General features: G+C 38.4%; 1 protein-coding gene across 9 annotated transcripts in view; it reads right to left on the reverse strand.

The window, feature by feature from the left end:
* The window catches only part of GNGT1 (G protein subunit gamma transducin 1), a 369437-nt gene that overhangs the window by 172339 nt on the left and 173725 nt on the right, over positions 1-23373 (reverse strand). The window contains exon 3 of one of the 9 annotated variants that reach the window (XM_032304825.1): positions 8655-8765. The exons of 7 other annotated variants lie outside the window; for them this stretch is intronic. In XM_032304825.1, coding sequence (XP_032160716.1) covers positions 8714-8765 — 52 coding nt within the window. In that variant the 3' untranslated portion in view covers positions 8655-8713. Of the gene's footprint in view, positions 1-8654; positions 8766-11739; positions 11951-23373 lie in introns of those variants that run through there. One more of the 9 variants, XM_032304824.1, reaches the window with a different exon arrangement.

The following is a 23373-nucleotide window of genomic DNA, read 5'->3' on the forward strand; positions in this document are numbered from 1 at the left end:
ATATTCTACATGGGTGGGCAAGGAGCACTGTTTCATCTCTCAATTAGGGACCTATGTTGATCTTAGGTTCTTCTTATAGGTGAATCATCTGTGACTCAAAGGCTTTTCAGTTACCCTGCCAGATGAATAAGAAACCAGAGAATCACAGATGGCTTTTTTTTTTTTTAAAGACTGATTAATTGATTGATTGGTTTAAGAGAGAGTGAGAACAGGGGGAAGGGCAGAGGGAAATAGAGAATCTCCAACAGACTCCTGGCCAAGCCCAGAGCCAGATGCAGGGCTCGATCCCATGACCTGAGACCATGACATGAGCTGAAATCAAGAGTCGGATGCTCAACAAACTAAGTCACCAGTTGGTGGGTGGCTCCCCACTGGGAGAAGCAGGCAGAAGCAGGCTCCCTGCTGAGCAAAGAGCCCTATGTAGGATGACCCTGGGATCATGACCAGAGCCGAAGGCAGACCAGTGGCATGTTCATGCAGGGAGAAGAAAAATGATGACAGCTAACTTCGGAAACTACCATGGCAAAGAAAGCTGGCAGAGATTTAGAGGCAAAAACACCTGGCTCTTGGTAAGCATCCAGTTTATCTGGTGTAAGCAGATGTGTTTACAGTTAGGGGAGAATAACCTACTAGCTATAAATTCAGTGTACAATAAGACCAATCTGATGATTTTACAGAGGCATTAGTTAATCCAATGATATGGCTGGGTGAAATCTGGTTAAAAGTATCCAAGTCTGGGGACTCCATATTTGACCATATTAACAAAGTTTATACTCAACTTTTCAGGTCAATTCAAAAAAATGGGATGCTCCCACATTAAAACAGACACTGAGAGCCCAGACTTATTTCTTAGCTTTCCAAATGCATGACTTTGTATTAATAATCAGTGTTTCATCTAATAGAATCAAACAGGGAACTCAAAGAAAGAAACATTTGTATTTCCGTCCTCCGGAACTCTACGGAAAGCGCTCAGGGAACAAAAGCTCCTGAAAGCAAACCCCAGCGGATTACTCACCCCGGCCCCTGGTAAGGGCGGTGCAATTCCGCCTGGGGCAAAGACAATTGAGAATCACTACAACAGGCCCCTCCCCCAGAAGATCAACAAGAAATACAGCCAAGACCAAGTTCACCTACCAAGGAGTACAGTTTCAATACCAAGGAGAGCAGCAGAATTCCAGAGGAGGAGACTGCAAAGCACGGAACTCATGGCTTTCTCCCTGTGAGTCTTTAGTCTTGCAGTTAATTTAATTATTTTTTCTTTTTCATTTTTTTTCTCTTCTTCTGCTAAAATTTTTTAACTTTTACCCTTTTCTTTTTTAACGTTTTTTAACTAGTTTATCTAATATATATATTTTTTCTTTTTTATACTTTACTTCATTCGTTTTCTTTTTTTAATTCTTTTCTTTTCTTTTTTCTTTCTGAACCTCTTTTTATCCCCTTTCTCCCCCCTCAGATTTGGGATTTCTTCTGATTTGGTTAAAGCATATTTTCCTGGGGTTGTTGCCACCCTTTTAGAATTTTACTTGCTCCTTCATATACTCTTATCTGGACAAAATGACAAGGTGGAAAAATTCACCACAGAAAAAAGAACAAGAGGCAGTACCGAAGGCTAGGGACCTAATCAATACAGACGTTGGTAATATGTCAGATCTAGAGTTCAGAATGACAATTCTCAAGGTTCTAGCCGGGCTCGAAAAAGGCATGGAAGATATTAGAGAAACCCTCTCGGGAGATAGAAAAGCCCTTTCTGGAGAAAGAAAAGAACTAAAATCTAACCAAGTTGAAATCAAAAAAGCTATTAATGAGGTGCAATCAAAAATGGAGGCTCTCACTGCTAGGATAAATGAGGCAGAAGAAAAGAATTAGCGATATAGAACCAAATGACAGAGAATAAAGAAGCTGAGCAAAAGAGGGACAAACAGCTACTGGAACACAAGGGGAGAATTCAAGAGATAAGTGACACAATAAGATGAAACAACATTAGAATAATTGGGATTCCAGAAGAAGAAGAAAAAGAGAGGGGAGCAGAAGGTATACTGGAGAGAATTATTGGGGAGAATTTCCCCAATATGGCAAAGGGAACAAGCATCCAAATTCAGAGGAGGTTCAGAGAACACCCCTCAAAATCAGTAAGAATATGCCCACTCCCTGTCACCTAATAGTAAAATTTACAAGTCTTAGTAACAAAGAGAAAATCCTGAAAGCAGCCCAGGAAAAGAAGTCTGTAACATACAGTGGTAAAAATATTAGACTGGCAGCAGACTTATCCACAGAGACCTGGCAGGCCAGAAAGAGCTGGCATAATATATTCAGAGCACTAAACGAGAAAAACATGCAGCCAAGAATACTATATCCAGCTAGGCTATCATTGAAAAAAGAAGGAGAGATTAAAAGCTTCCAGGACAAACAAAAACTGAAAGAATTTGCAAACACCAAACGAGCTCTACAGGAAATATTGAAAGGGGTCCTCTAAGCAAAGAGAGAACCTACAAGTGGTAGATCAGAAAGGAACAGAAACATTATACAGTAACAGTCACCTTACAGGCAATACAATGGCACTAAATTCATATCTCTCAATAGTTACCCTGAATGTTAATGGGCTAAATGCCCCAATCAAAACACAGGGTATCAGAATGGATAAAAAAACAAAACCCATCTATATGTTGCCTACAAGAAACTCATTTTAAGCCCAAAGACACCTCCAGATTTAAAGTAAGGGGGTGGAAAAGAATTTACCATGCTAATGGACATCAGAAGAAAGCAGGAGTGGCAATCCTTATATCAGAGCAATTAGATTTTAAGCCAAAGACTATAATAAGAGATGAGGAAGGACACTATATCATACTCAAGATCTTCTTGTTGGACTCATACTTGTCCAAGAAGAAGATCTAACAATTTTAAATATCTATGCCCCCAACGTGGGAGCAGCCAGCTATATAAACCAATTAATAACAAAATCAAAGAAACACATCAACAATAATACAATAATAGTAGGGGACTTTAACATTCCCCTCACTGTAATGGATAGATCATCCAAGCAAAAGATCAACAAGGAAATAAAGGCCTTAAATGACACACTGGACCAGATGGACATCACAGATATATTCAGAACATTTCATCCCAAAGCAACAGAATACACATTCTTCTCTAGTGCACACAGAACATTCTCCAGAATAGATCACATCCTCGGTCCTAAATCAGGACTCAACCGGTATCAAAAGATTGGGATCATTCCCTGCATATTTTCAGACCACAATGCTCTGAAGCTAGAACTCAACCACAAAAGGAAGTTTGGGAAGAACCCAAATACATGGAGACTAAACAGCATCCTTCTAAAGAATGAATGGGTCAACCAGGAAATTAAAGAATTGAAAAAAATCATGGAAACAAATGATAATGAAAATACAATGGTTCAAAATCTGTGGGACACAACAAAGGCAGTCCTGAGAGGAAAATATATAGCGGTACAAGCCTTTCTCAAGAAACAAGAAAGGGGGGCGCCTGGGTGGCTCAGTGGTTTGGGCTGCTGCCTTCGGCTCGGGTCATGATCTCAGGGTCCTGGATCGAGCCCCGCATCGGGCTCTCTGCTCCGCAGGAAGCCTGCTTCCCTCTCTCTCTCTCTCTCTCTCTGCCTGCCTCTCTGCCTACTTGTGATCTCTGTCTGTGAAATAAATAAATAAAATCTTAAAAAAAAAAAAAAAAGAAACAAGAAAGGTCTCAGGTACACTACCTAATCCTACACCTAAAGGATCTTGAGAAAGAACAAGAAAGAAACCCTAAATCCAGCAGGAGAAGAGAAATCATCGGATCAGAGCAGAAATCAATGAAATAGAAACAAACAAACAAAAAAAAACAACAGAACAAATCAATGAAACTAGGAGTTGGTTCTTTGAAAGAATTAATAAAATTGATAAACCCCTGGCCCAACTTATCAAAAAGAAAAGAGAAAGGACCCAAATAAATAAAATCATGAATGAAAGAGGGGAGATCACAACTAACACCAAAGAAATACAAACAATTATAAGAACATACTATGAGCTACTCTACGCCAACAAATTTGACAATCTGGAATAAACGGATGCATTCCTAGAGACATATAAACTACCACAACTGAACCAGGGAGAAATAGAAAACCTGAACAGACCCATAACCAGTAAGGAGATTGAAACAGTCATTAAAAATCTCCAAACAAACAAAAGCCCAGGGCCAGACGGCTTCCCGGGGGAATTCTACCAAACATTTAAAGAAGAACTAATTCCTATTCTCCTGAAACTGTTCCAAAAAATAGAAATGGAAGGAAAACTTCCAAACTCATTTTATGAGGCCAGCATCACCTTGACCCCAAACCCAGACAAGGATCCCATCAAAAAAGAGAGCTATAGACCAATATCCTTGATGAACACAGATGCGAAAATTCTCACCAAAATACTAGCCAATAGGATTCAACAGTACATTAAAAGGATTATTCACCACGACCAAGTGGGATTTATTCCAGGGCTGCAAGGTTGGTTCAACATCCGCAAATCAGTCAATGTGATACAACACATCAATAAAAGAAAGAACAAGAACCATAGGATACTCTCAATAGATGCTGAAAAAGCATTTGACAAAGTACAGCATCCCTTCCTGATCAAAACTCTTCAAAGTGTAGGGATAGAGGGCACATACCTCAATATTATCAAAGCCATCTATGAAAAACCCACCGCAAATATCATTCTCAATGGAGAAAAACTGAAAGCTTTTCCGCTAAGGTCAGGAACACAGCAGGGATGTCCATTAACACCACTGCTATTCAACATAGTACTAGAAGTTCTAGCCTCAGCAATCAGACAACAAAAGGAAATTAAAGGCATCCAAATCAGCAAAGGAGAAGTCAAACTATCACTCTTCGCAGATGATATGATACTATATGTGGAAAACCCAAAAGACTCCACTCCAAAACTGCTAGAACTTGTACAGGAATTCAGTAAAGTGTCAGGATATAAAATCAATGCACAGAAATCAGTTGCATTTCTCTACACCAACAGCAAGACAGAAGAAAGAGAAATTAACGAGTCAATCCCAGTTACATTTGCACCCCAAACCATAAGATACCTAGGAATAAACCTAACCAAAGAGGCTAAGAATCTATACTCAGAAAACTATAAAGTACTCATGAAAGAAATTGAGGAAGACACAAAGAAATGGAAAAATGTTCCATGCTCCTGGATTGGAAGAATAAATATTGTGAAAATGTCTATGCTACCTAAAGCAATCTACACATTTAATGCAATTCCTATCAAAGTACCATCCATCTTTTTCAAAGAAATGGAACAAATAATGCTAAAATTTATATGGAACCAGAAAAGACCTCGAATAGCCAAAGGGATATTGAAAAAGAAAGCCAACGTTGGTGGCATCACAATTCTGGACTTCAAGCTCTATTACAAAGCTGTCATCATCAAGACAGCATGGTACTGGCACAAAAACAGACACATAGATCAATGGAACAGAATAGAGAGCCCAGAAATAGTCCCTCAACTCTACAGTCAACTAATCTTCAACAAAGCAGGAAAGAATGTCCAATGGAAAAAAGACAGCCTCTTCAAAAAATGGTGTTGGGAAAATTGGACAGCCACATGCAGAAAAATGAAATTGGACCATTTCCTTACACCACACACAAAAATAGACTCAAAATGGATGAAGGACCTCAATGTGCGAAAGGAATCCATCAAAATCCTTGAGGAGAACACAGGCAGCAAACTCTTCGACCTTAGCTGTAGCAACATCTTCCTAGGAACATCGCCAAAGGCAAGGGAAGCAAGGTCAAAAATGAACTATTGGGATTTTATCAAGATCAAAAGCTTTTGCACAGCAAAGGAAACAGTGAACAAAACCAAAAGACAACTGACAGAATGGGAGAAGGTATTTGCAAATGACATATCAGATAAAGGACTAGTGTCCAAAATCTATAAAGAACTTAGCAAACTCGACACCCAAAGAACAAATAATCCAATCAAGAAGTGGGCAGAGGACATGAACAGACATTTCTGCAAAGAAGACATCCAGATGGCCAACAGACACATGAAAAAGTGCTCCATATCACTCGGCATCAGGGAAATACAAATCAAAACCACAATGAGATATCACCTCACACCAGTCAGAATGGCTAAAATTAACAAGTCAGGAAATGACAGATGCTGGCGAGGATGCAGAGAAAGGGGAACCCTCCTACACTGTTGGTGGGAATGCAAGCTGGTTCAATCACTCTGGAAAATAGCATGGAGTTTCCTCAAAATGTTGAAAATAGAACTGCCCTATGACCCAGCAATTGCATTACTGGGTATTTACGCTAAGGATACAAACGTAGTGATCCGAAGGGGCACGTGCACCCGAATGTTTATAGCAGCAATGTCCACAATAGCCAAACTATGGAAAGAACCTAGATGTCCATCTACAGATGAATGGATCAAGAAGATGTGGTATATATACACAATGGAATACTATTCAGCAATCAAAAGAAATGAAATCTTGCCATTTGCGACAATGTGGATGGAACTACAGTGTATCATGCTTAGCGAAATAAGTCAAGTGGAGAAAGACAACTATCATATGATCTCCCTGATATGAGGAAGTGGTGATGCAACATGGGGGCTTAAGTGGGTAGGAGAAGAATCAATGAAACAAGATGGGATTGGGAGGGAGACAAACCATAAGTGACTCTTAATCTCACAAAACAAACTGAGGGTTGCTGGGGGGAGGGGTGTTGGGAGAAGGGATGTGGGGTTATGGACATTAGGGAGGGTATGTGCTTTGGTGAGTGCTTTGAAGTGTGTAAACCTGGCGTTTCACAGACCTACCTGTACCCCTGGGGATAAAAATATATATCTTTATAAAAAATTAAAAAAATTAAAAATTAAAAAAAAAGAAAAAAAAGAATTCAGCATGGAAATTATAATCTGTGAAACTTGGAGGAAGAAATATGACTGTAAACTTTACTGAATAGATATCATTTAACTTTGATCAATATTGCAACAAGAGGACGTTGATGACATATCTATTTTTTAATGTTCTGCCAATGCAAATCACCTGTGACAAGAACCTGCCGCTCCCAAATTTTATTCTAATTAAGGTATACTATAAAGTTACTCAAGTCCAAATAAATATCACTCTCAATAATGCTGTATACAAATTTATATTATAGTTGATTTTCACTGATCTGTGTCAAGGGTTGGTTTTGAGTTTTTAAAGGAATCTAGCAATGACTAGTTGATTTGATCTCCCCCCTACCCACCACCCCTGCTGCTCCCTTAAGAGAGCCATATGTGAATCCCAACTATTAACTTTGTCCTTCTAAAATAAGGTATTCAGGAAAATAATTTTAGACCTCCCTTTTAATTTCTGGTTCATTCCAGTTTAACCAATAATTACTTAGCCTCTATACGAACCATTTGTACTATGGGCAAGGGAGGCCAAAGGCACATTATATATGACTCCTTTCTTTGAATTTCCTGGCAACAGATGCAGAGAAGATATTATTCAAAACTATAGTATATCATAATGCCTAATTAGATTATAACAGGCATACACATTTTGACTGATAGATTAGAAGTGTGTTCAGGTTTTCAGGGAACACAATGGAAAGGTTCTTACTTGCACCTTGGGTTTCCTGAAGGAAATATTGGCTGAGATGAAGGACTGAAAGCCAGGTGAAGCAAGGTAGGAAGGGCACAAGACAGTGCTCTTTGAACTGTGAAATTCCTTAGGGTTACGGGAAGCGTTTTGGCATTATTAGAGTTTAAAGTGTTAGGTGGTAAGTGGTGAGAGGGAGTGAAACCATAGAATGCTTCTATTTACTAAAAAGACTGGATTTACTTTCTAGAAAATGGGTAAAAACTGAAAGCTTGGGAATGACATTCTTATATATATTATTCATGCTCAGTGATTAAAATATTAGGAGGGTAGAGTTGAGAATGACAGCATCTTAGGATGCTAAGGAATAAATTCCAAGGGAGAAAAAGATAAAAGTGTGAGCAAGTCCCATTCATTAGGGAATTAAAGAACTTGGAATATCAAGTTCCACTTCTACCAGTACAGAAATGTGTGTCTCTTGCTAACTAACCACAGGGATGCTTGGATCATGTGAGAAACCAAGTTTTCTTGTTGATACAGGGGCTGAAACTGTGGCAGCAACAAGGGCTGGCACTGAGGACCTACAATGACTTAGCAACTCATCACAGTCCTAGGGTCATTTCAACTAAATTACTCTTTCTTGAGGGATTACAGGGCCACAGTTTGTTCATAATGTTAAAAAATCATAATGGATTTTTTAAAAAATGTGACTTTATGCATCATTTGAGAACAAAAATTGCTTATTTACATGTAGGGGAAAGTTCTAGAATTCTGAGAAGAGAGAGACTTATGATGCAGGTGTAGGAACTAGTTTTGTCATATGTGGGATGTTTTTATTACTCCCAGCAAAGAGTTTTTATTTTATTTCCCAAAGTATCATATCATAGAACAGGACGGATAAAGATGATTAAGCCATTATCTGAGTACTCAACTGGTACTAAATAGAAGCACTCAGCATTTGAAACAGGATGTAATGACACTATTATTGTGAGTCTAAAAATAGATTTTTCCCTTTGAAACCTTAATATTAACTCAGTTACAAAAACAACATTTGGATCAAAAATTCAGAGTACAGCTTACCATCACACAAATCCATCCTCCTTCAAATGGAAGGTATTGATACAGAAAGATATCTGCCAATATATTTTGAATTGCTCAAGGTTCCATAGAGAAGATACCATAGAAAGAAAAAAAGTCACTTTTATTTTAGGATTTAGTTCAACAAACATTCACCAAAGTCCAGTGCTAGACCTATAAGAACTAAAGAGTATGCATGAATTGTATTTGTTAAGGAAGAAGACAGGGAATTAAACTGCCATAATAAAGTATAATAAGTACTGTGAGAAATCACTCCTCCCACCTCCCCACACACAAAGAAACAAGTAAAGGTAATGCCCAATGTTTGTTACCACACATTAACAGAAGGGGTTCACAGATAGTGATGTCATTACCTCTTTTTAGATCCCAGAAATGTGCCTTCTTGGAATTAGCAGGGAGGCATGTAATTAACTACAAAAAGCGATGCCTTTGTAATAGGTAAATCACATTTCTTTGAAATTAAATGTATATTTGGAAGCTTATCACTGAGACTTTTTGCAGGGTTTCAGGGTGAGCATCTAGGCAATTTTTCCATTAGAATTCAGATACTTCTGCCCTTAAATGAACTGTAGTCTGATGGACAAGTCTATGAGGAATCTAAGGAAAGAGAGGCACCAGGAGGAACGAATTTGGTCAATGAAAGTGCTCTCCATCCAACAGAGAAATGCTTTCAAGACATCTGGGAATGTTATCTGAGATAGATATCTAGGGCATCAGTAGATGGAATAATAATGGCAGGGATTCAGCTGTTAGATACTTTAGGAATCAAGGCATAGATGGAATTTTACACTGTATTATTTTGAAAATGGTCTCCTTGAGTAAATTGACAACAAAATATAATTCAGCTTTCTACTACTTGTGATAAGCTTTGTTCCTTAAAAAAAAAAAATTATTATGCTGTGAGAGTTTTCATGTGACTCACTCATTTAAGGAACATGGTTTATATAGCTTCTGAACTTGAATGTTGATTACGGACTGAACAATCAGAGTGGTAAAGGACTTTTAAACAAATTCCATTTAGGGTTATAGTCAACTAGAACTCATCTCCTGGATGTAATTTACATTAATTTAGGAGGAAAGAAAGGACTGCTTTGGAGAGAGATCTGATTATTTCTTTTTCTTCAGATCTTCAAAAAAAAATTTAAAATATTTCAGGATACCAAGTATAATAAATGAATCACTGAGAATACCTGAATCTGAACTATTAATATGTGTCAGTGATAGAAATAAGAATTATTCCAGACAAAGTGTTTGAACAACAGTTTGCGAATCACTGGAATTAAGTGCTATTAGAAATAAATGTGTCTAATGTATTTTTTTTCAACATTCACTGAAACAGCCCTTAGACTATGAAATCGAGTTTTGAAGATCAGAAAGATGAAAGAACCAGAAAGTACTCTATGAGAGAAACTCATTTATCTCCAAATAGAGATCTCCTATCTCTATCCCTAACAGGGACAGCATGCTTTGGTAAAAAACACATAAGTCTTTAGAAATAACTGGGCTTGAACCTTGGTTCTTTCGCTGCCTGAATTTGAGCAAAGGTATTATCTTTTCTGAACCTCAGTTCCCTTGCCTGTAAAATGTAGATAATACTGTGTTTCTCAGAGGAGGCATTTAAATATCAAATGAGATAAACCTGAGAAAGTAGTTTTTAAAGTCTGAAACTCCAGACATTTCATATATGTATTTAATCAATGTTTGCACAGTCCTCTCCCCACCCCACCCCCATGCCATAAACAGTATTAGGTCCTATGCGTGCTTCTCTACATGGAATACAGCAATGAATGTTGATTACATAAGGTATTACCTTTTAAAGTTGACTTGTTAAAATGCCACAATATTAGAAAAATAAAAGACTTGCTTTTCAGGGGAGGCGTCATTTTAAAGCTTTGCTCTCATCCTTCTGTTTCCCTTTGGAAAGTATTATAAATACCCAGGTGTCCTCTGGGGTGATCTAGTAAGCTACCATCTTCCACAGCATGTCATCTAAACTCCCCTCAGCTCATGCAGTCTACAACCATCACTGGTAATTCACTCCACTATGAGCGGTTATATCCAGAAATCCCTCTGATTGAGTCTGACTCTATTTTTGATGTTTGACTGCTGAGAGCTTTTACAACCTCACCTCTCCTCTCTCCTTTCTGCCCCACATCTTGCTGGTAAGAACTGCTTCTTTCTTTGAAAGGGAGGTCAAGCCACAAATGCCCCTTCCCACCATCTCTTAATCATCATGAAAACCCAAACCAGTCTCTTTCCTCTGTTTTCTCAAGCCATGTTTGGACCTGCTTGGGAAGTCTGCTCTCTCCTCTCCCTAGAAAGCCTCATTACATAAATAAACCTTTTTCCTCCCCTCTTGGTGTGTGCCTGGAGCCTGCAGACTTGAGATCCAAACCAGATTTTGGCGGAGGTCCATTCTGCTTCTGTGTACGCCTCCTATCTCTGCAGAATGTCACAGCTGACTGGAGACAATAACCACCGTCACTGGAGGTCTTTCTTCTCTTCCTTTGGCTTACTAACAGGTTCTGCTGTCTGATGGCAAGCATGTATTCTGAGCTGCTGCCTGTAGCTAGCCTGCATGTTGAGCTGTGCTGCTCCGTGCTCTATCTTCTGAGTTCTACTGAGCCGCCATTACAGATTTAACCAACCTAAGTTTTAATAATTAACTGACTTTTAGAGAAAGAAGTATGTGATTCAGGCCCTCATTAAAGCAGCCCTGGGTCATGTGTCTCAGCCCAGGCTCACCTGTATGTCTTAGATTAAATTAGGTATCCTGATTCCAGCAAAAACCGTGAGATTGACTCTTGCTGTGTGACCAGTTGTGATCTGGTGTGTTTCATTCAGGTGTACACCTCATTCACAGAGAGTTCAAGGGAATGACTGCATCCTGTGTGATATGCTTGGGCTACTGGGCGGTAACTCAGGGGAGGAAGAACAGTTATTTGAGTAGCAGTCATTATTTGAAAATGGTAATTGCTGAATTCTACCTTCCTAAAGACAGAGGGCTCACTGAGACACTATAAAATGCCTTTGCTGGTGTTGCTACTGTTGCGCTTTTGTCTCCATTGCCAAAAAAGATACTTATCATCAGGGATATAAGGAAAAACACCCGTGGCATTCCTGTAGTACAATCACAGACTAATTCAACCATTGCCAAAGGTGAGATCCCTAATCCTGATGACACTGATTTGGGGCTCTCTGGAGGAAGAAGCCTATTATGAGTAGGGTAGAGAGGAACCCACTGAAGTATATCCAGTAACACCCCCCCCCCCCACACACACACACAGAGCAAGCAAGAAAGAAGGAAGAAAGAAAGAAAGGAGAGAGGGAGGGAAAGAGGAAGGAAACATACAAAATAAATAAATAAATGAAAAAAGAGGTCCACAATTTGACCCAATTGGAAATCCAAAAGTTACTTTAGTAATGTACACAGAAAAGGAGGGAAAAAAAAGTGCTGATTAGTTTTGTGCTTCTACAGTATAGGTATTTAACTAACTTTCCTATCAATGCACCAATTGGCAAATTTTTAAGGCCTCAATTGATGTGGGGGCTCAAATTACAGTTACACTGGGAAATCCCACCAAACTGAAACAAAGTACCCCCCCCAATAATCTTAGGGGAGTTATTGAACATAAAGTTGAGTACACATGCATCTCATTTTAGCTATTAAAACTACTGTCTTGCCTAAATCCCCCATATTCATAGCACTTATTGCCCAAAAACATCCTATAATGAGCATAATTGCCCTGACCTAATGAATAGTAAGTTAAAGATTAAATTAAGTCTTTGTACTTATAAATCAGCTTGACAAAATAGGACTACATAGACCATCTCTCTAGTTAAAATAGTTAATAAAGCTCAAATTAGAATTGGGGCCTTCAAGGACTGAACTACACTATAAAAGTCCTATATAGAGAAGAGGTAATTATTCCCACTTTCCATTTAATAGTCTAATCTGCCTTCTTCTTATATTTGTAAAGAATGAACAGGACCACACAGTAAATTAGATGCCGTAGTCTCATGTATTTAGGTTTCCATATCAATATTCTTGAAATTTCCAACTCCACACAAACATATTTTTCTATTGTAGATTGCAACAAAATTCTCTAGAATCTGTTCAAATTTAGTACAATATACATTCCCTTTGGTATCTCCAAAGATTCCTTTGTCACTGAGGCTTTTGCAACCTCTTTTCATGTCTTTTGGAGTCTCTTGACTATGTATAAAGGTCACAAATTGCCTACAGACTTCTGATGCAAAAACTGCCCCCCTTGGCCCAATGCTCTATGCCATTATATTAGCAATTTTTCTCCACACACTGGATGTGTGACACTCCATACCCAGCTGCCTCTCTTGGATCATGGATGTAGCAAACCTCAAACTCAGCGTGACTGCTGAGGTGACTTGCGATAGGACAGAGAAAAGCCTGGGCCCTCTGACACGTCCTTCCTGCAGGAGGGGTTGCCTCCTCTGTCCTTAGTCTCCTGCAATCTGCCAGATCATGAAAGAAGATAACCCATCTCCAGGTATCTGGCTACCTGAGCCCTTGGGATCAACTGAATGAATAGCAAAAGGAGTTTGTGAACTTTATGGGTGAAATTATTTATCAGCATCCACAAATGATGGAACTCCCTGGAGAGCAGCTGCTTTCTAACCCTTAACCAGGATGTCTCTGATAGAGGACAGGACACAAGGATCAGCATAACTGGTCAGACTTCAGGCACTGAAACACTGGATGTCGGGCATATTAGCACTGGATGCCTTGGCTAACAATCAGCCCTATTTGTACAATTTTAGTCTCAATTTTAGTCTCAGTGCAAATGGTCTGGATGTCTGATCTACTCAGTGGCAGCAACAATAATTTCCCTATCCCCTAATGCCCCCTTAGTTCTTTATCCTAAGAACTCTGGTACTTTCTTGCCTCATAGACATCCAAAACATATATCAAGGTCACACGTTTCTGTTCACACTAAAGCTAAAATCCACAGCCTCATCAAGACATTTCTTATCCTCTTCAGAGTTCCAGATGTTACTGATAGTGACCAAGGCACTCATTTTACTTTTCAGTATATAAATAATGCTGGGCTCTTGAAGAAGACATTCAAGGACCTGTCTCCCCCTTGCCGGTCTCACACACTGGGCTTCATGGAATGCATAATGGCCTACTTAAATAAGTTCAAATTCATTTAAATGAACATGGTACATTTTAGTCATCAAACATTAAGGGATGGATCGTAACAAAGAGTTTGACTCCATTTTCAGATGTTTGACTGCTGAAAGCTTTTGAGCCCCACCACTGCTTCTTCTCCTTTGTCTCACATTCGGACAAGCTAATAAGAAAGTCCAGATGCTCCCTTCTTTGGCACTGATAAGAAATTCAAACCAGGCATGCCCTTTTCTGTAAGGGCACTACCCTATTCCACTTCTCCACCATGAAAACCCCAAACAAGCCTCCTTTCTATCCTCTTTCAAGCCACTTTAATCAGCTTGAGAATCCTGCCCTGCTCTCCCCCAGAAAACCTGTGTTGTCTTTAGTCTCGACATCCAAACCAAATTTTGAGTGGGTGTCTCAGGATGGCCATAACACCTTGCCTATATCAAAATTTTTGTTTATTGATGCAAATATAGGATTGTAACCCTTGACAAATTCTGTTCTCTTTCTTGACCCTTCTATTAAAAGTAACCTGCAGAAGAGGAATGTTTCTGTTCTCTGCCCTCCAGATAGGACCTATGTCCCAAAAGCTAAACAGTGTATATATATATATATATGTCCCGTCCCTTTGTTGTATGATGGGACCATATTATCTCCTCTCATTCTTAAAAGACTGCCTGGTGTAATGGTACATCATTTGTTTGAGGGCACCTAGGGCAGAGTGTGTTTGGTTGTATATAATGACATTTCCTGGCTCTCCCTCAAGAACATTGTTAGGTTACCAGGGTCTTTACTTTTTCCTGGCTTTGCCTGTGATTGCCCCTCTTCTTCAACTTCAGTTATACATTGTGTTTGCGTAACTCCCCCAAAGCTTAGTGGCTTAAAACCACCACCTTTTATTTGCTTACGATTCTATGGGCCAGGACTTTGGACAGAGGATGGTGGGTTGGCTCAGCTCATCTTTGTAGCATGTAGTATAACTGGTGTGGCACAAGTGACAGGGGGCTGGCAACATCAGTTCCACTGGGGTCCCATGCTTAGGGCCTCTGTTTTTGCCATTGCCTAGACACCTCATTTCTCAACCATGGGTAGTCTTCCTAGTCAATTTGGCCATGTACTTAGTGTTCTCAAAGTAGCTGACTTCTTGCACAGCAGCTGGCTCTTCCCCAAATGCAAAAACATAAAGTGCAAAAGCAAAAGCCTCTGGGTTTTCCAAAAGCTTCAGCCAGGAACTGGCACAATTTCACTCGTGCTGCATTTTACTGGTTATAGCATATTTCAGGGCCAGACCAGATTTATAGGGGAGACTACACAAGAATGAGAGTGCTGGGAGGCTAGTTAGTTAGGTGGTAATCAAAGAAAGAGTCTACCAACTTCCAGAGCCAATCCTATTTCCAAAGCTACTACCAACTTCACACAAACTGGTCTAATTCCCAGCAAACTGGGTATGTTTTGGCTGCAGCATTTGTGTGCAACACAGTTCAATAGTGGCAGACACTACACAATACTGCAAATAAAGCATTCTAGAAAGCATGAAAAAAATGGCTACAAATCATAGAGAACAGGAAGGCAGAGCTCAGATTGCCTTTCTCTCGATAAGACTATCAGATCGAAAAACAATGAGTAATTTCCTCAAATCTAACTGGCTCAAGAACTCATTTCTATCATAGTATAATATCTTAATATCTCGCTATATTTTGCTTGAGTATATTATGAGAAATAATAGCTACCTCTGAGCTCAGTGGGGTTCTGTATCTTACATCTTTTTGTTTATCTTTTAAAAGTATTTAAACAGTGCCTATTTAAAATGTATGTTGGGGAGAGAGAATGAGCAAAGGGGGCACTCATATGTGCACAGATCATAGAGAGGAAACAAAGTGCTCAAGTGAAGATGAAATGAATTGCCAAGTGTCCGTTCAGATAACAAGCAGGATAGTGTTATTTACTGTTCCATTCTATTACTGACATTTTCTTTCACATCACAGGTTGCTGTGACCCCTCATTTTGTAGCATTTCATGACTGGAATTCTGCCACATGACATTTCACTAACCACATTTCATTGAACATCTCTTAACCCTTGACATTTAGGTACTGATGATATATTTGAACCTGCAATATCAGAAATCCTTTCCTTAGACATAAGCAATGTTTTAGAGTCAATGAAAGGGATGGAGATGTCTTCCCCATATTTTAATAAGAGACTGTCCATATGCTAAGATTTCCCATTAATATTTTTCAGATGCAAGTTAAAAATGTGATTTGCCTTCTACTATGATTTCCTTAGCATATGTTATAATCTCAGTAACTACGATAAAGCTGTTCAGAAGAAAGATCTTTTCTTTCAAGGACCGTAAGTAGTTTATTGTTTTTAACTACTCTTTGCTCAGCAGAGTTCATTTGCCAAGAAGATTCCCCCCCCCCAGCTTTATTGAGTATAATTGGTAATTAAAAATTATATATATTAGGGATGCCTGGGTGGCTCAGTTGGTTAAGCAGCTGCCTTCGGCTCAGGTCATGATCCTGGCATCCCGGGATCGAGTCCCACATCAGGCTCTTTGCTTGGCAGGGAGCCTGTTTTTCCCTCTGCCTCTCGCCTGCCACTCTGTCTGCCTGTGCTTGCTCTCTGCCTCTCTCTAACAAATAAATACAATCTTTAAAAAAAATTATACATATTAAAGTATAAAACATGATCATTTGATACACATATACATTATAAAATAAAACTATTTAGGGGCACCTGGGTCGCTCAGTTGTTAAGCGTCCAAATCCTGGCTTCAAGTCAGGTCATGATCTCAGAGTCATGGGTTTGAGCTCCCCCCGCCCCCCGGCCCCCGGCCTCTGGGCTCAGTGTGGAGGCTGTTTGAAATACTTCCTCCTATTTTCCCCCCACCCTCTACATGGTCTCTCTCTCTCTCTCTCTCTCTCTCATTCTCTCAAATAAATAAATAAATTCTTTTAAAAACTGTTTAGCATATTCATCACCTCATATAGTTGCCATTTTCTTTTTTTCTTCTTTCTTTATGGTGAAATACTTAAGATCTATCCTCTCAGCAAATTCCAAGTATATAATTCAGTACTGTTAAAATGTAATCACATTAGATCTCCATAACTTACCAAATAGACTCCAATTCAGAATTTTTATTTATAAATTTCCTTTATAATTTTTAAAAAGCTGCATTACAATTTAACCTAGATTTTAATTGTTACTGTTAAATTTCTATGTAACCTTTAGAAATCCAATTAAGTTTCATGTCTTCTTCAAATAACTGACAATGCTTGCTAATCAGCTCTATCAGAGATTGACAAACTATGACTCATGGGCCAAAATACCACCCATTGCCAGTTTTTGTAAATAAAGTTTTATTGAAATATAATCATGCAATTCATTTCCATATCATCAAGTCTATTTTTGTGCCACAATGGCAGGATCGAATGGTTGTGAAAGACACTGTATAGCCTATGAAGTCTAAAATATTTACTATCTGGCCCTTTACAGAAAAAGTTTGCTGATCATGAAAATATTGTAGAATTTAATAAGAAAGCATTTTGAAATATTTGACTAATTCCTGGAAGATATAATAGTTATATATCTCAAAACAAGATCAAATGTACACAAACTTCTTGGCACCTATAGAAATTTACCTGTCACCCATACTGTGTATTTTATTTTCCTTTCTCTTCCTCTGTGCCATCTCCTTGCTTCTTCCCTTTAGTTGCTCTTCTTTTTTTGGCTGTTTCTTGAAATGTGATTCCTGCACCCCTTCAAAAATCACCTAGTACTTATAAAAAGGCAGACCTATGAGTCTCATGCCAGACTAACTAACAATTTTTTAACTTTCAAAAGACCTTTAGGGTAGACATTTCCATTCCACTAGGCTTCCTACTGGTCAGTGAAAATGATAGGTTTTTGGCAACTTCCAATTTCTTCATATTCCATGTACAGTCACTATCAGTTAATAGCTTCAGAAATCACTGGAAAGCTTGGGGGAATCAATGTCTTAAAAGGAAATGCTATTCCTCCTCATGCAAATTAGCTTTACCTAAAATAAAATGGGTATTTTGATCATGCTGACTTTTTTAATTATGTTCAGCTAGCCAACATATAGTACATCATTAGTTTTTGATGTAGCATTCAATGATTCATTAGTTGTGTATAACACCCAGTGCTCATCACAACACATGCCCTCCTTAATACCTATCACACTGACTTTCGTCCCTATTTTTTAGTTGAGCTGAACTCCAAATGGGAGAAGAGGTGAATGCTAATCACAATGAATCAGACAGATGCCATCTCCAGGGTATTTGTACTGGGACACAGGAAGTCTTAGTGGTCTTTTCTTAGCACTTGGATTTGGAATTTAAACCAAGCCAAACAGGACAATTCCAGTTGAAATGGATGATCTTTTAAATATAAGTTAATAAAGATATTGGTATAGAACTACAAATACACCAAAAATTAGGAACTGCATTACATAACTATATTCAGAAAGATATACTAAAATAGACACATATTAATGAGAGGGAGACAGAAGAGTATCTGTAACTGTGCAGAGGGAGAAGCAGACAAACTATGACATAAAAATGGAAAGGGTGATCTTCATTAATAAGAGTCTAGTTTTTGCTCCAGTTGCTTATTAGGCCCGGGTATAACCCTTGAGATCTGTATAATATCTATGTAGCCAAACAATAAATTTCATATTGATTTTAATCAGTTAAAAGAAATCAGGGTTGAAGGAATTTGGTGAAGATGATGAAGGTACAAACCTACAGTTATAAGATAAATAAGTACCGAGGATATAATGTACAATATGATAACTATAGTTAACAATGTTCTATGGCATATTTGAAAAGAGAGAGCAAATCCTAAAAGTTCTCACCACAAGGAAAAACAAATTGAACTATCTGAGGTGACAGATGTTAACTAAATTTACTGTAGTAATCATTTCAAAATATATACATATGTCAAGTCATTATGCTGTATACTTTAAACTCATGCAATACTGAATGTCAATTATATATCAGTAAAACTGGGGGCTGGGGGAAACAAATGCTATTGATTTAAATAAAATTGTGCCCATAAGAAAAGAACTTATGTGATTTCTACAAGTCAGTATATCTTCTTAACATTTGGTAGTTGTATTAGTTATCTATTTTCATATAGTACATATTAGCCCTAAAATTTAGCAGCTTAAAAAAAACAAACATTATTATATCAGGAATCCTGGCATGGCTTGGCTGGGTGCCTCTGGCTCAGGGTTCTCAGAAGGCTGCAATCAAGGTGTTGGCCAGGGAGATAGTCATCATAAGGCTTATTTCCAAGCTCACTCAAGTGGCAGTTAGAAGGCTTCCATCATCTGGGAAAGCTCACAGCATAGCAGGTGACTTTCCTCAGAACAATCAAGTAAGAGAGCACAAGAGGACAGCTCAGATGCCATATTTCCAGATGCCCTACTGGAAAAACCCAAATGGCAAGAAACTGTCTCTGGTGAACAGTCTGTGAAGGCACATGAGGACTCTTAGAAGCTTACTCTCCTAGTAGAACCTTGTGATGAGCCCCAACCAGCACACTGATTGCAGCCTTATGGGAGACCTGGTGCTAAGCAATGCTCCAGAGAAACCACTTAGTACAAACATAACCAAAAAAACTTTGTGTTGCCATATCAAACATCAAACATCAAGCAAAAAAAGACTTTAAGGGAGAAAAGTATAACCAGAGATAGAGAGGCCATCATAATAAAACAAAGGCTTAATTCACAAGGAACCTAAAGTAACTCCAACTTTTTATGAACCTAACATATATCCTTATTAATTTTAAAGCAAAATTTACTGAAAATGAAGAGAAAGATAGACAAATGCATGGTCTAAATTTGCACACTTTTGTCAGTAATGGATTGAGCAGACAAAAAATTAGTAAAAGCAAAAATTTTTTAGTAAAACTCACCTAACCCAAATGTAAAGAATACCTTGCAGAACACTCTTTCTTTCCCAGTATAAAAGAGCATTTAAAAAATTCACCATACGCTGTGTCATAAGGTTAGTCTGAACAGATTTCAAGGACTAAAACAATAAAAATCTACTTTTTTCCCCCAACCTTAGCTCAATTATAGTGTCGATAAGAAAAACAACACTATGTGCTCACTATCATGTACTTCACATTCTAGAATACTTGTATTTATTTACTTATTATATCTATTGTTTATTTATGGTACATTTATCTCTTTTAGAGAACAGAGATTTTTAACTTTTTGGTGTTTGTTGCTTGCTTCCCTTTTGTTTTCACTGATGCACCCATCTCCCAGCACCTACAACAGTCTGGAATACATAATATATATTTTTGTTGATGATGTTGATTGTTAGGGTCAAAAAGAGAAGTTACATGCCACCCAGAGCTCCACCACCAGAACAAAGTTTGTTGTTGTTGTTTTTTAAAAGATTTTATTTACTTATTTGTGAGAGACAGAGAGAGACTGAGTAAGAGAGAGAGAGAGAGAGGCAGAGGAAGAGAGAGAAGCAGGCTCCCCACAGAGCAGGGAGCCAGATGTAGGACTCAATCCCAGAACACTGGGACCATGAGCCAAGCCAAAGGCAGATGCTCAACTGACTGAGCCACCCAGGGGCCCTCCAATTTTTTTTAAAGATTTTATTTATTCACTTGACAGACAGAGATCACAAGCAGGCAGAGAGGCAGTTAATGGGAAAGGAAGGGAAGCGGGATCCCTGCCGAGCAGAGAGCCCAATGCAGAGCTCAATCCCAGGGTCCTGGGATCACGAACTGAGCTGAAGGCAGAGGCCTTAAAACACTGAGCCACCCAGGCACTCCTGCTTTTTGTTTGTTTGTGTTTTTGTGTTTGTTTGTTTGGTTGGTTTTTTTTTGTTTGTTTGTTTGTTTTAAAGATTTTATTTATTTATTTGACAGAGAGAAATCACAAGTAGTCAGAGAGGCAGGCATAGAGAGAGAGAGAGGGAAGCAGGCCCCCTGCCGAGCAGAGAGCCCGATGTGGGACTCGATCCCAGGACCCTGAGATCATGACCTGAGCCGAAGGCAGTGGCTTAACCCACTGAGCCACCCAGGCGCCCCTTTTTTTTTTTTTTTTTTTTTTGAGTTAGAACTGAACAGCTAGTAACTGAGTGACGATGGGAGTATCTGTAACCATGTATTGGCTAGGCTAGGGATGATGTATTGACATGTATGGCTGCGGTAGTGAGGAAGAATATCCCAGGAATAGTTGTTCAAAGAGGAGAGGTTGAAGAAAGGGTTGCAGAATACTGATGCAAACTAATGCAAAATTACTGAGGCACTTGTGGGTAACCCTGAGAACAATACTGCTCAACTGAGAGGGGACCATTGCCGAACTATTGCTTAAATAGGTAAGGGTATTAGTAAAACTGGAGATTGTAATCACTTACACATGATGTTCTCTTTGTACATATATTGTAATTTCTTTATGGCCTCTTTAGCTATGTCTAATATAACTATTAAGTTTCCATCAAGTTCTTGATTTTAAAGTTTTTCCATTTTTCAGTTTTGGAATTGCCATTTGGTTCTTTTCTAGTTTCCAATTTTATAAATAAATTCTCAATTTTGTGTTTTATTTCCTTACTATATTAAGCATAGTTACTTTAGATGGTGTCTGGTAACTCTTATCTGGATCTCTTCTGATTTTGTTTCTCCTGTCTTTTATTTATCTTATTTTTTTTTAAGTACATTCTTAAATAGTTGGTTAGTTTTTATTAGATGCCAGAAAATGAAAATGAAAAAAATCTGAAGATAATTCGAAACCTGATGTTACATTCCTCCCGGATATGTTAGTTTTTGGCAGATATTTACTAACACTAGCTATCCTGGGATTCCTTAATTCAATTACACATGAGATAATTTGTAGCTAGGTTTCAGACTTGAAGAGAAAGGTTTTATTTTGCTTTCACTATTATTTCCAAGCTAAGGATTCAAGGTCCCCATCCAAAACTGGAGGTTTAGCATTCCTCCTTAGTGATTCCTGGATTCCAGGGATCTTGTTAAGTTCTGTTGAAAGTACTTCTTAGCTTCTCTGACTCCTTTGTAGTTCCACTGCAATCAACTTATGCTCCTTTAGGAAAAGTGTCCCCCAATGCCAAGTTCACCTCTCTGGATTTTCTTCTTTGCCCTGATATTTGCTCTGTAACTCTTCCTTTAGTGGCCTTCTTGTGTCTTCAAATAGGATGCTTTTTAATCATTTGACCAGTCCTCAGGAAGGATTTGCACAAATGACAAAATCTTCCTTTACCACAAGTAGAATCACATTTATTTGATCTCCTGGCACATATAATTTCAGGGTTCTGGCACAAACTCATAGGAATTACTGTGAATAAATTCACAATTATTACAAGACAGTAGATTCTTATCTATACTGCTAGGTCATTACTCAGAAAAGCTTAGTTTTAATTATACAAATAAAGTATAAGACATCTTCACACATGGAAGAACTTTTCAAACTGCTCACAACTGTCTGAATTACCTTAGGGTATCTAGTGGAGCTTTGGTACCAGAAGAATAACAAGAAGCCTAGTCCTGACTATGTGTCTTTGATGTATTCTTCCTCTTTTCTCTCAGTTCTAAAATTACTCCTTATTTACATCTCAGAAGTGCTGAGTGATACAAGTGCATCATGTTCTCTCTCTTCCATTTGCCAAGGCCCACCTTAATTTCTCCTCTTTTTAGCTGTGCCTGACTCTTCACACAAAAGTCACATTTGGGAATACTGTTAGACATCTACCCAGTACTCTATGGCAACTAAGAATACAGCACACAACCCTTACTGATTGGTTGAGAAACTTGTCTGGCATCAGTTTAAATGTGGGTGGTGCCTGCCTATCAAAGTATATGATAGTGATAAAAAGTTTTGATGTCAATACTGATTTGCATATAGGAAAAGTAGCAAAATGAACTAAGGAAATCTTTCTAAAAATCGGTTTGTCTGCATAAAATTAATGCTAATTACTGCCATTTCTGTGAACTACTTACTATTTATTCTTAATTATGATGTAGCAAAATAACGATTATGTGTGATTAAATATGTTTCATATTTACCTTGTTTTATAAAAGCAGAAAACTTTGCGTATCAGTGCTAAAAATTTCCTAGATTCTGATAGGTGATGACTAAAAATGGATCTAAATTAAAAGTGGTAACTCGAATGTTACTTTCTTGCTTTTCCAATATGCATGAAATCGTATAAGCCCTAGAGTGGAAACTTGTATCAGAAAGAATTTAGGAAATTTAGATTTGGCTACTCTCACATGCACAGAATGACTTTGACCTTATGTAAAGCCTCCTTCCCAGTTCCCCTGTATTTATATGATTGACTGAGAATGTCTCATGTGTGCTTATGAAGAAGCATAATCAGTGCTTTGCTGGGCTCCATAGTTCTACTAAGGGTCACTGCTACTCTTCCAGGCATTCTCATCTCTGTTCCTGATCATTGCCGCACTAGGGTTATTTCTGGGCTATGCCAGTATTCTGTTTGACATATTACC

Source organism: Mustela erminea, chromosome 11, assembly GCF_009829155.1.
Source record: "Mustela erminea isolate mMusErm1 chromosome 11, mMusErm1.Pri, whole genome shotgun sequence".
Taxonomy (NCBI): domain Eukaryota; kingdom Metazoa; phylum Chordata; class Mammalia; order Carnivora; family Mustelidae; genus Mustela; species Mustela erminea.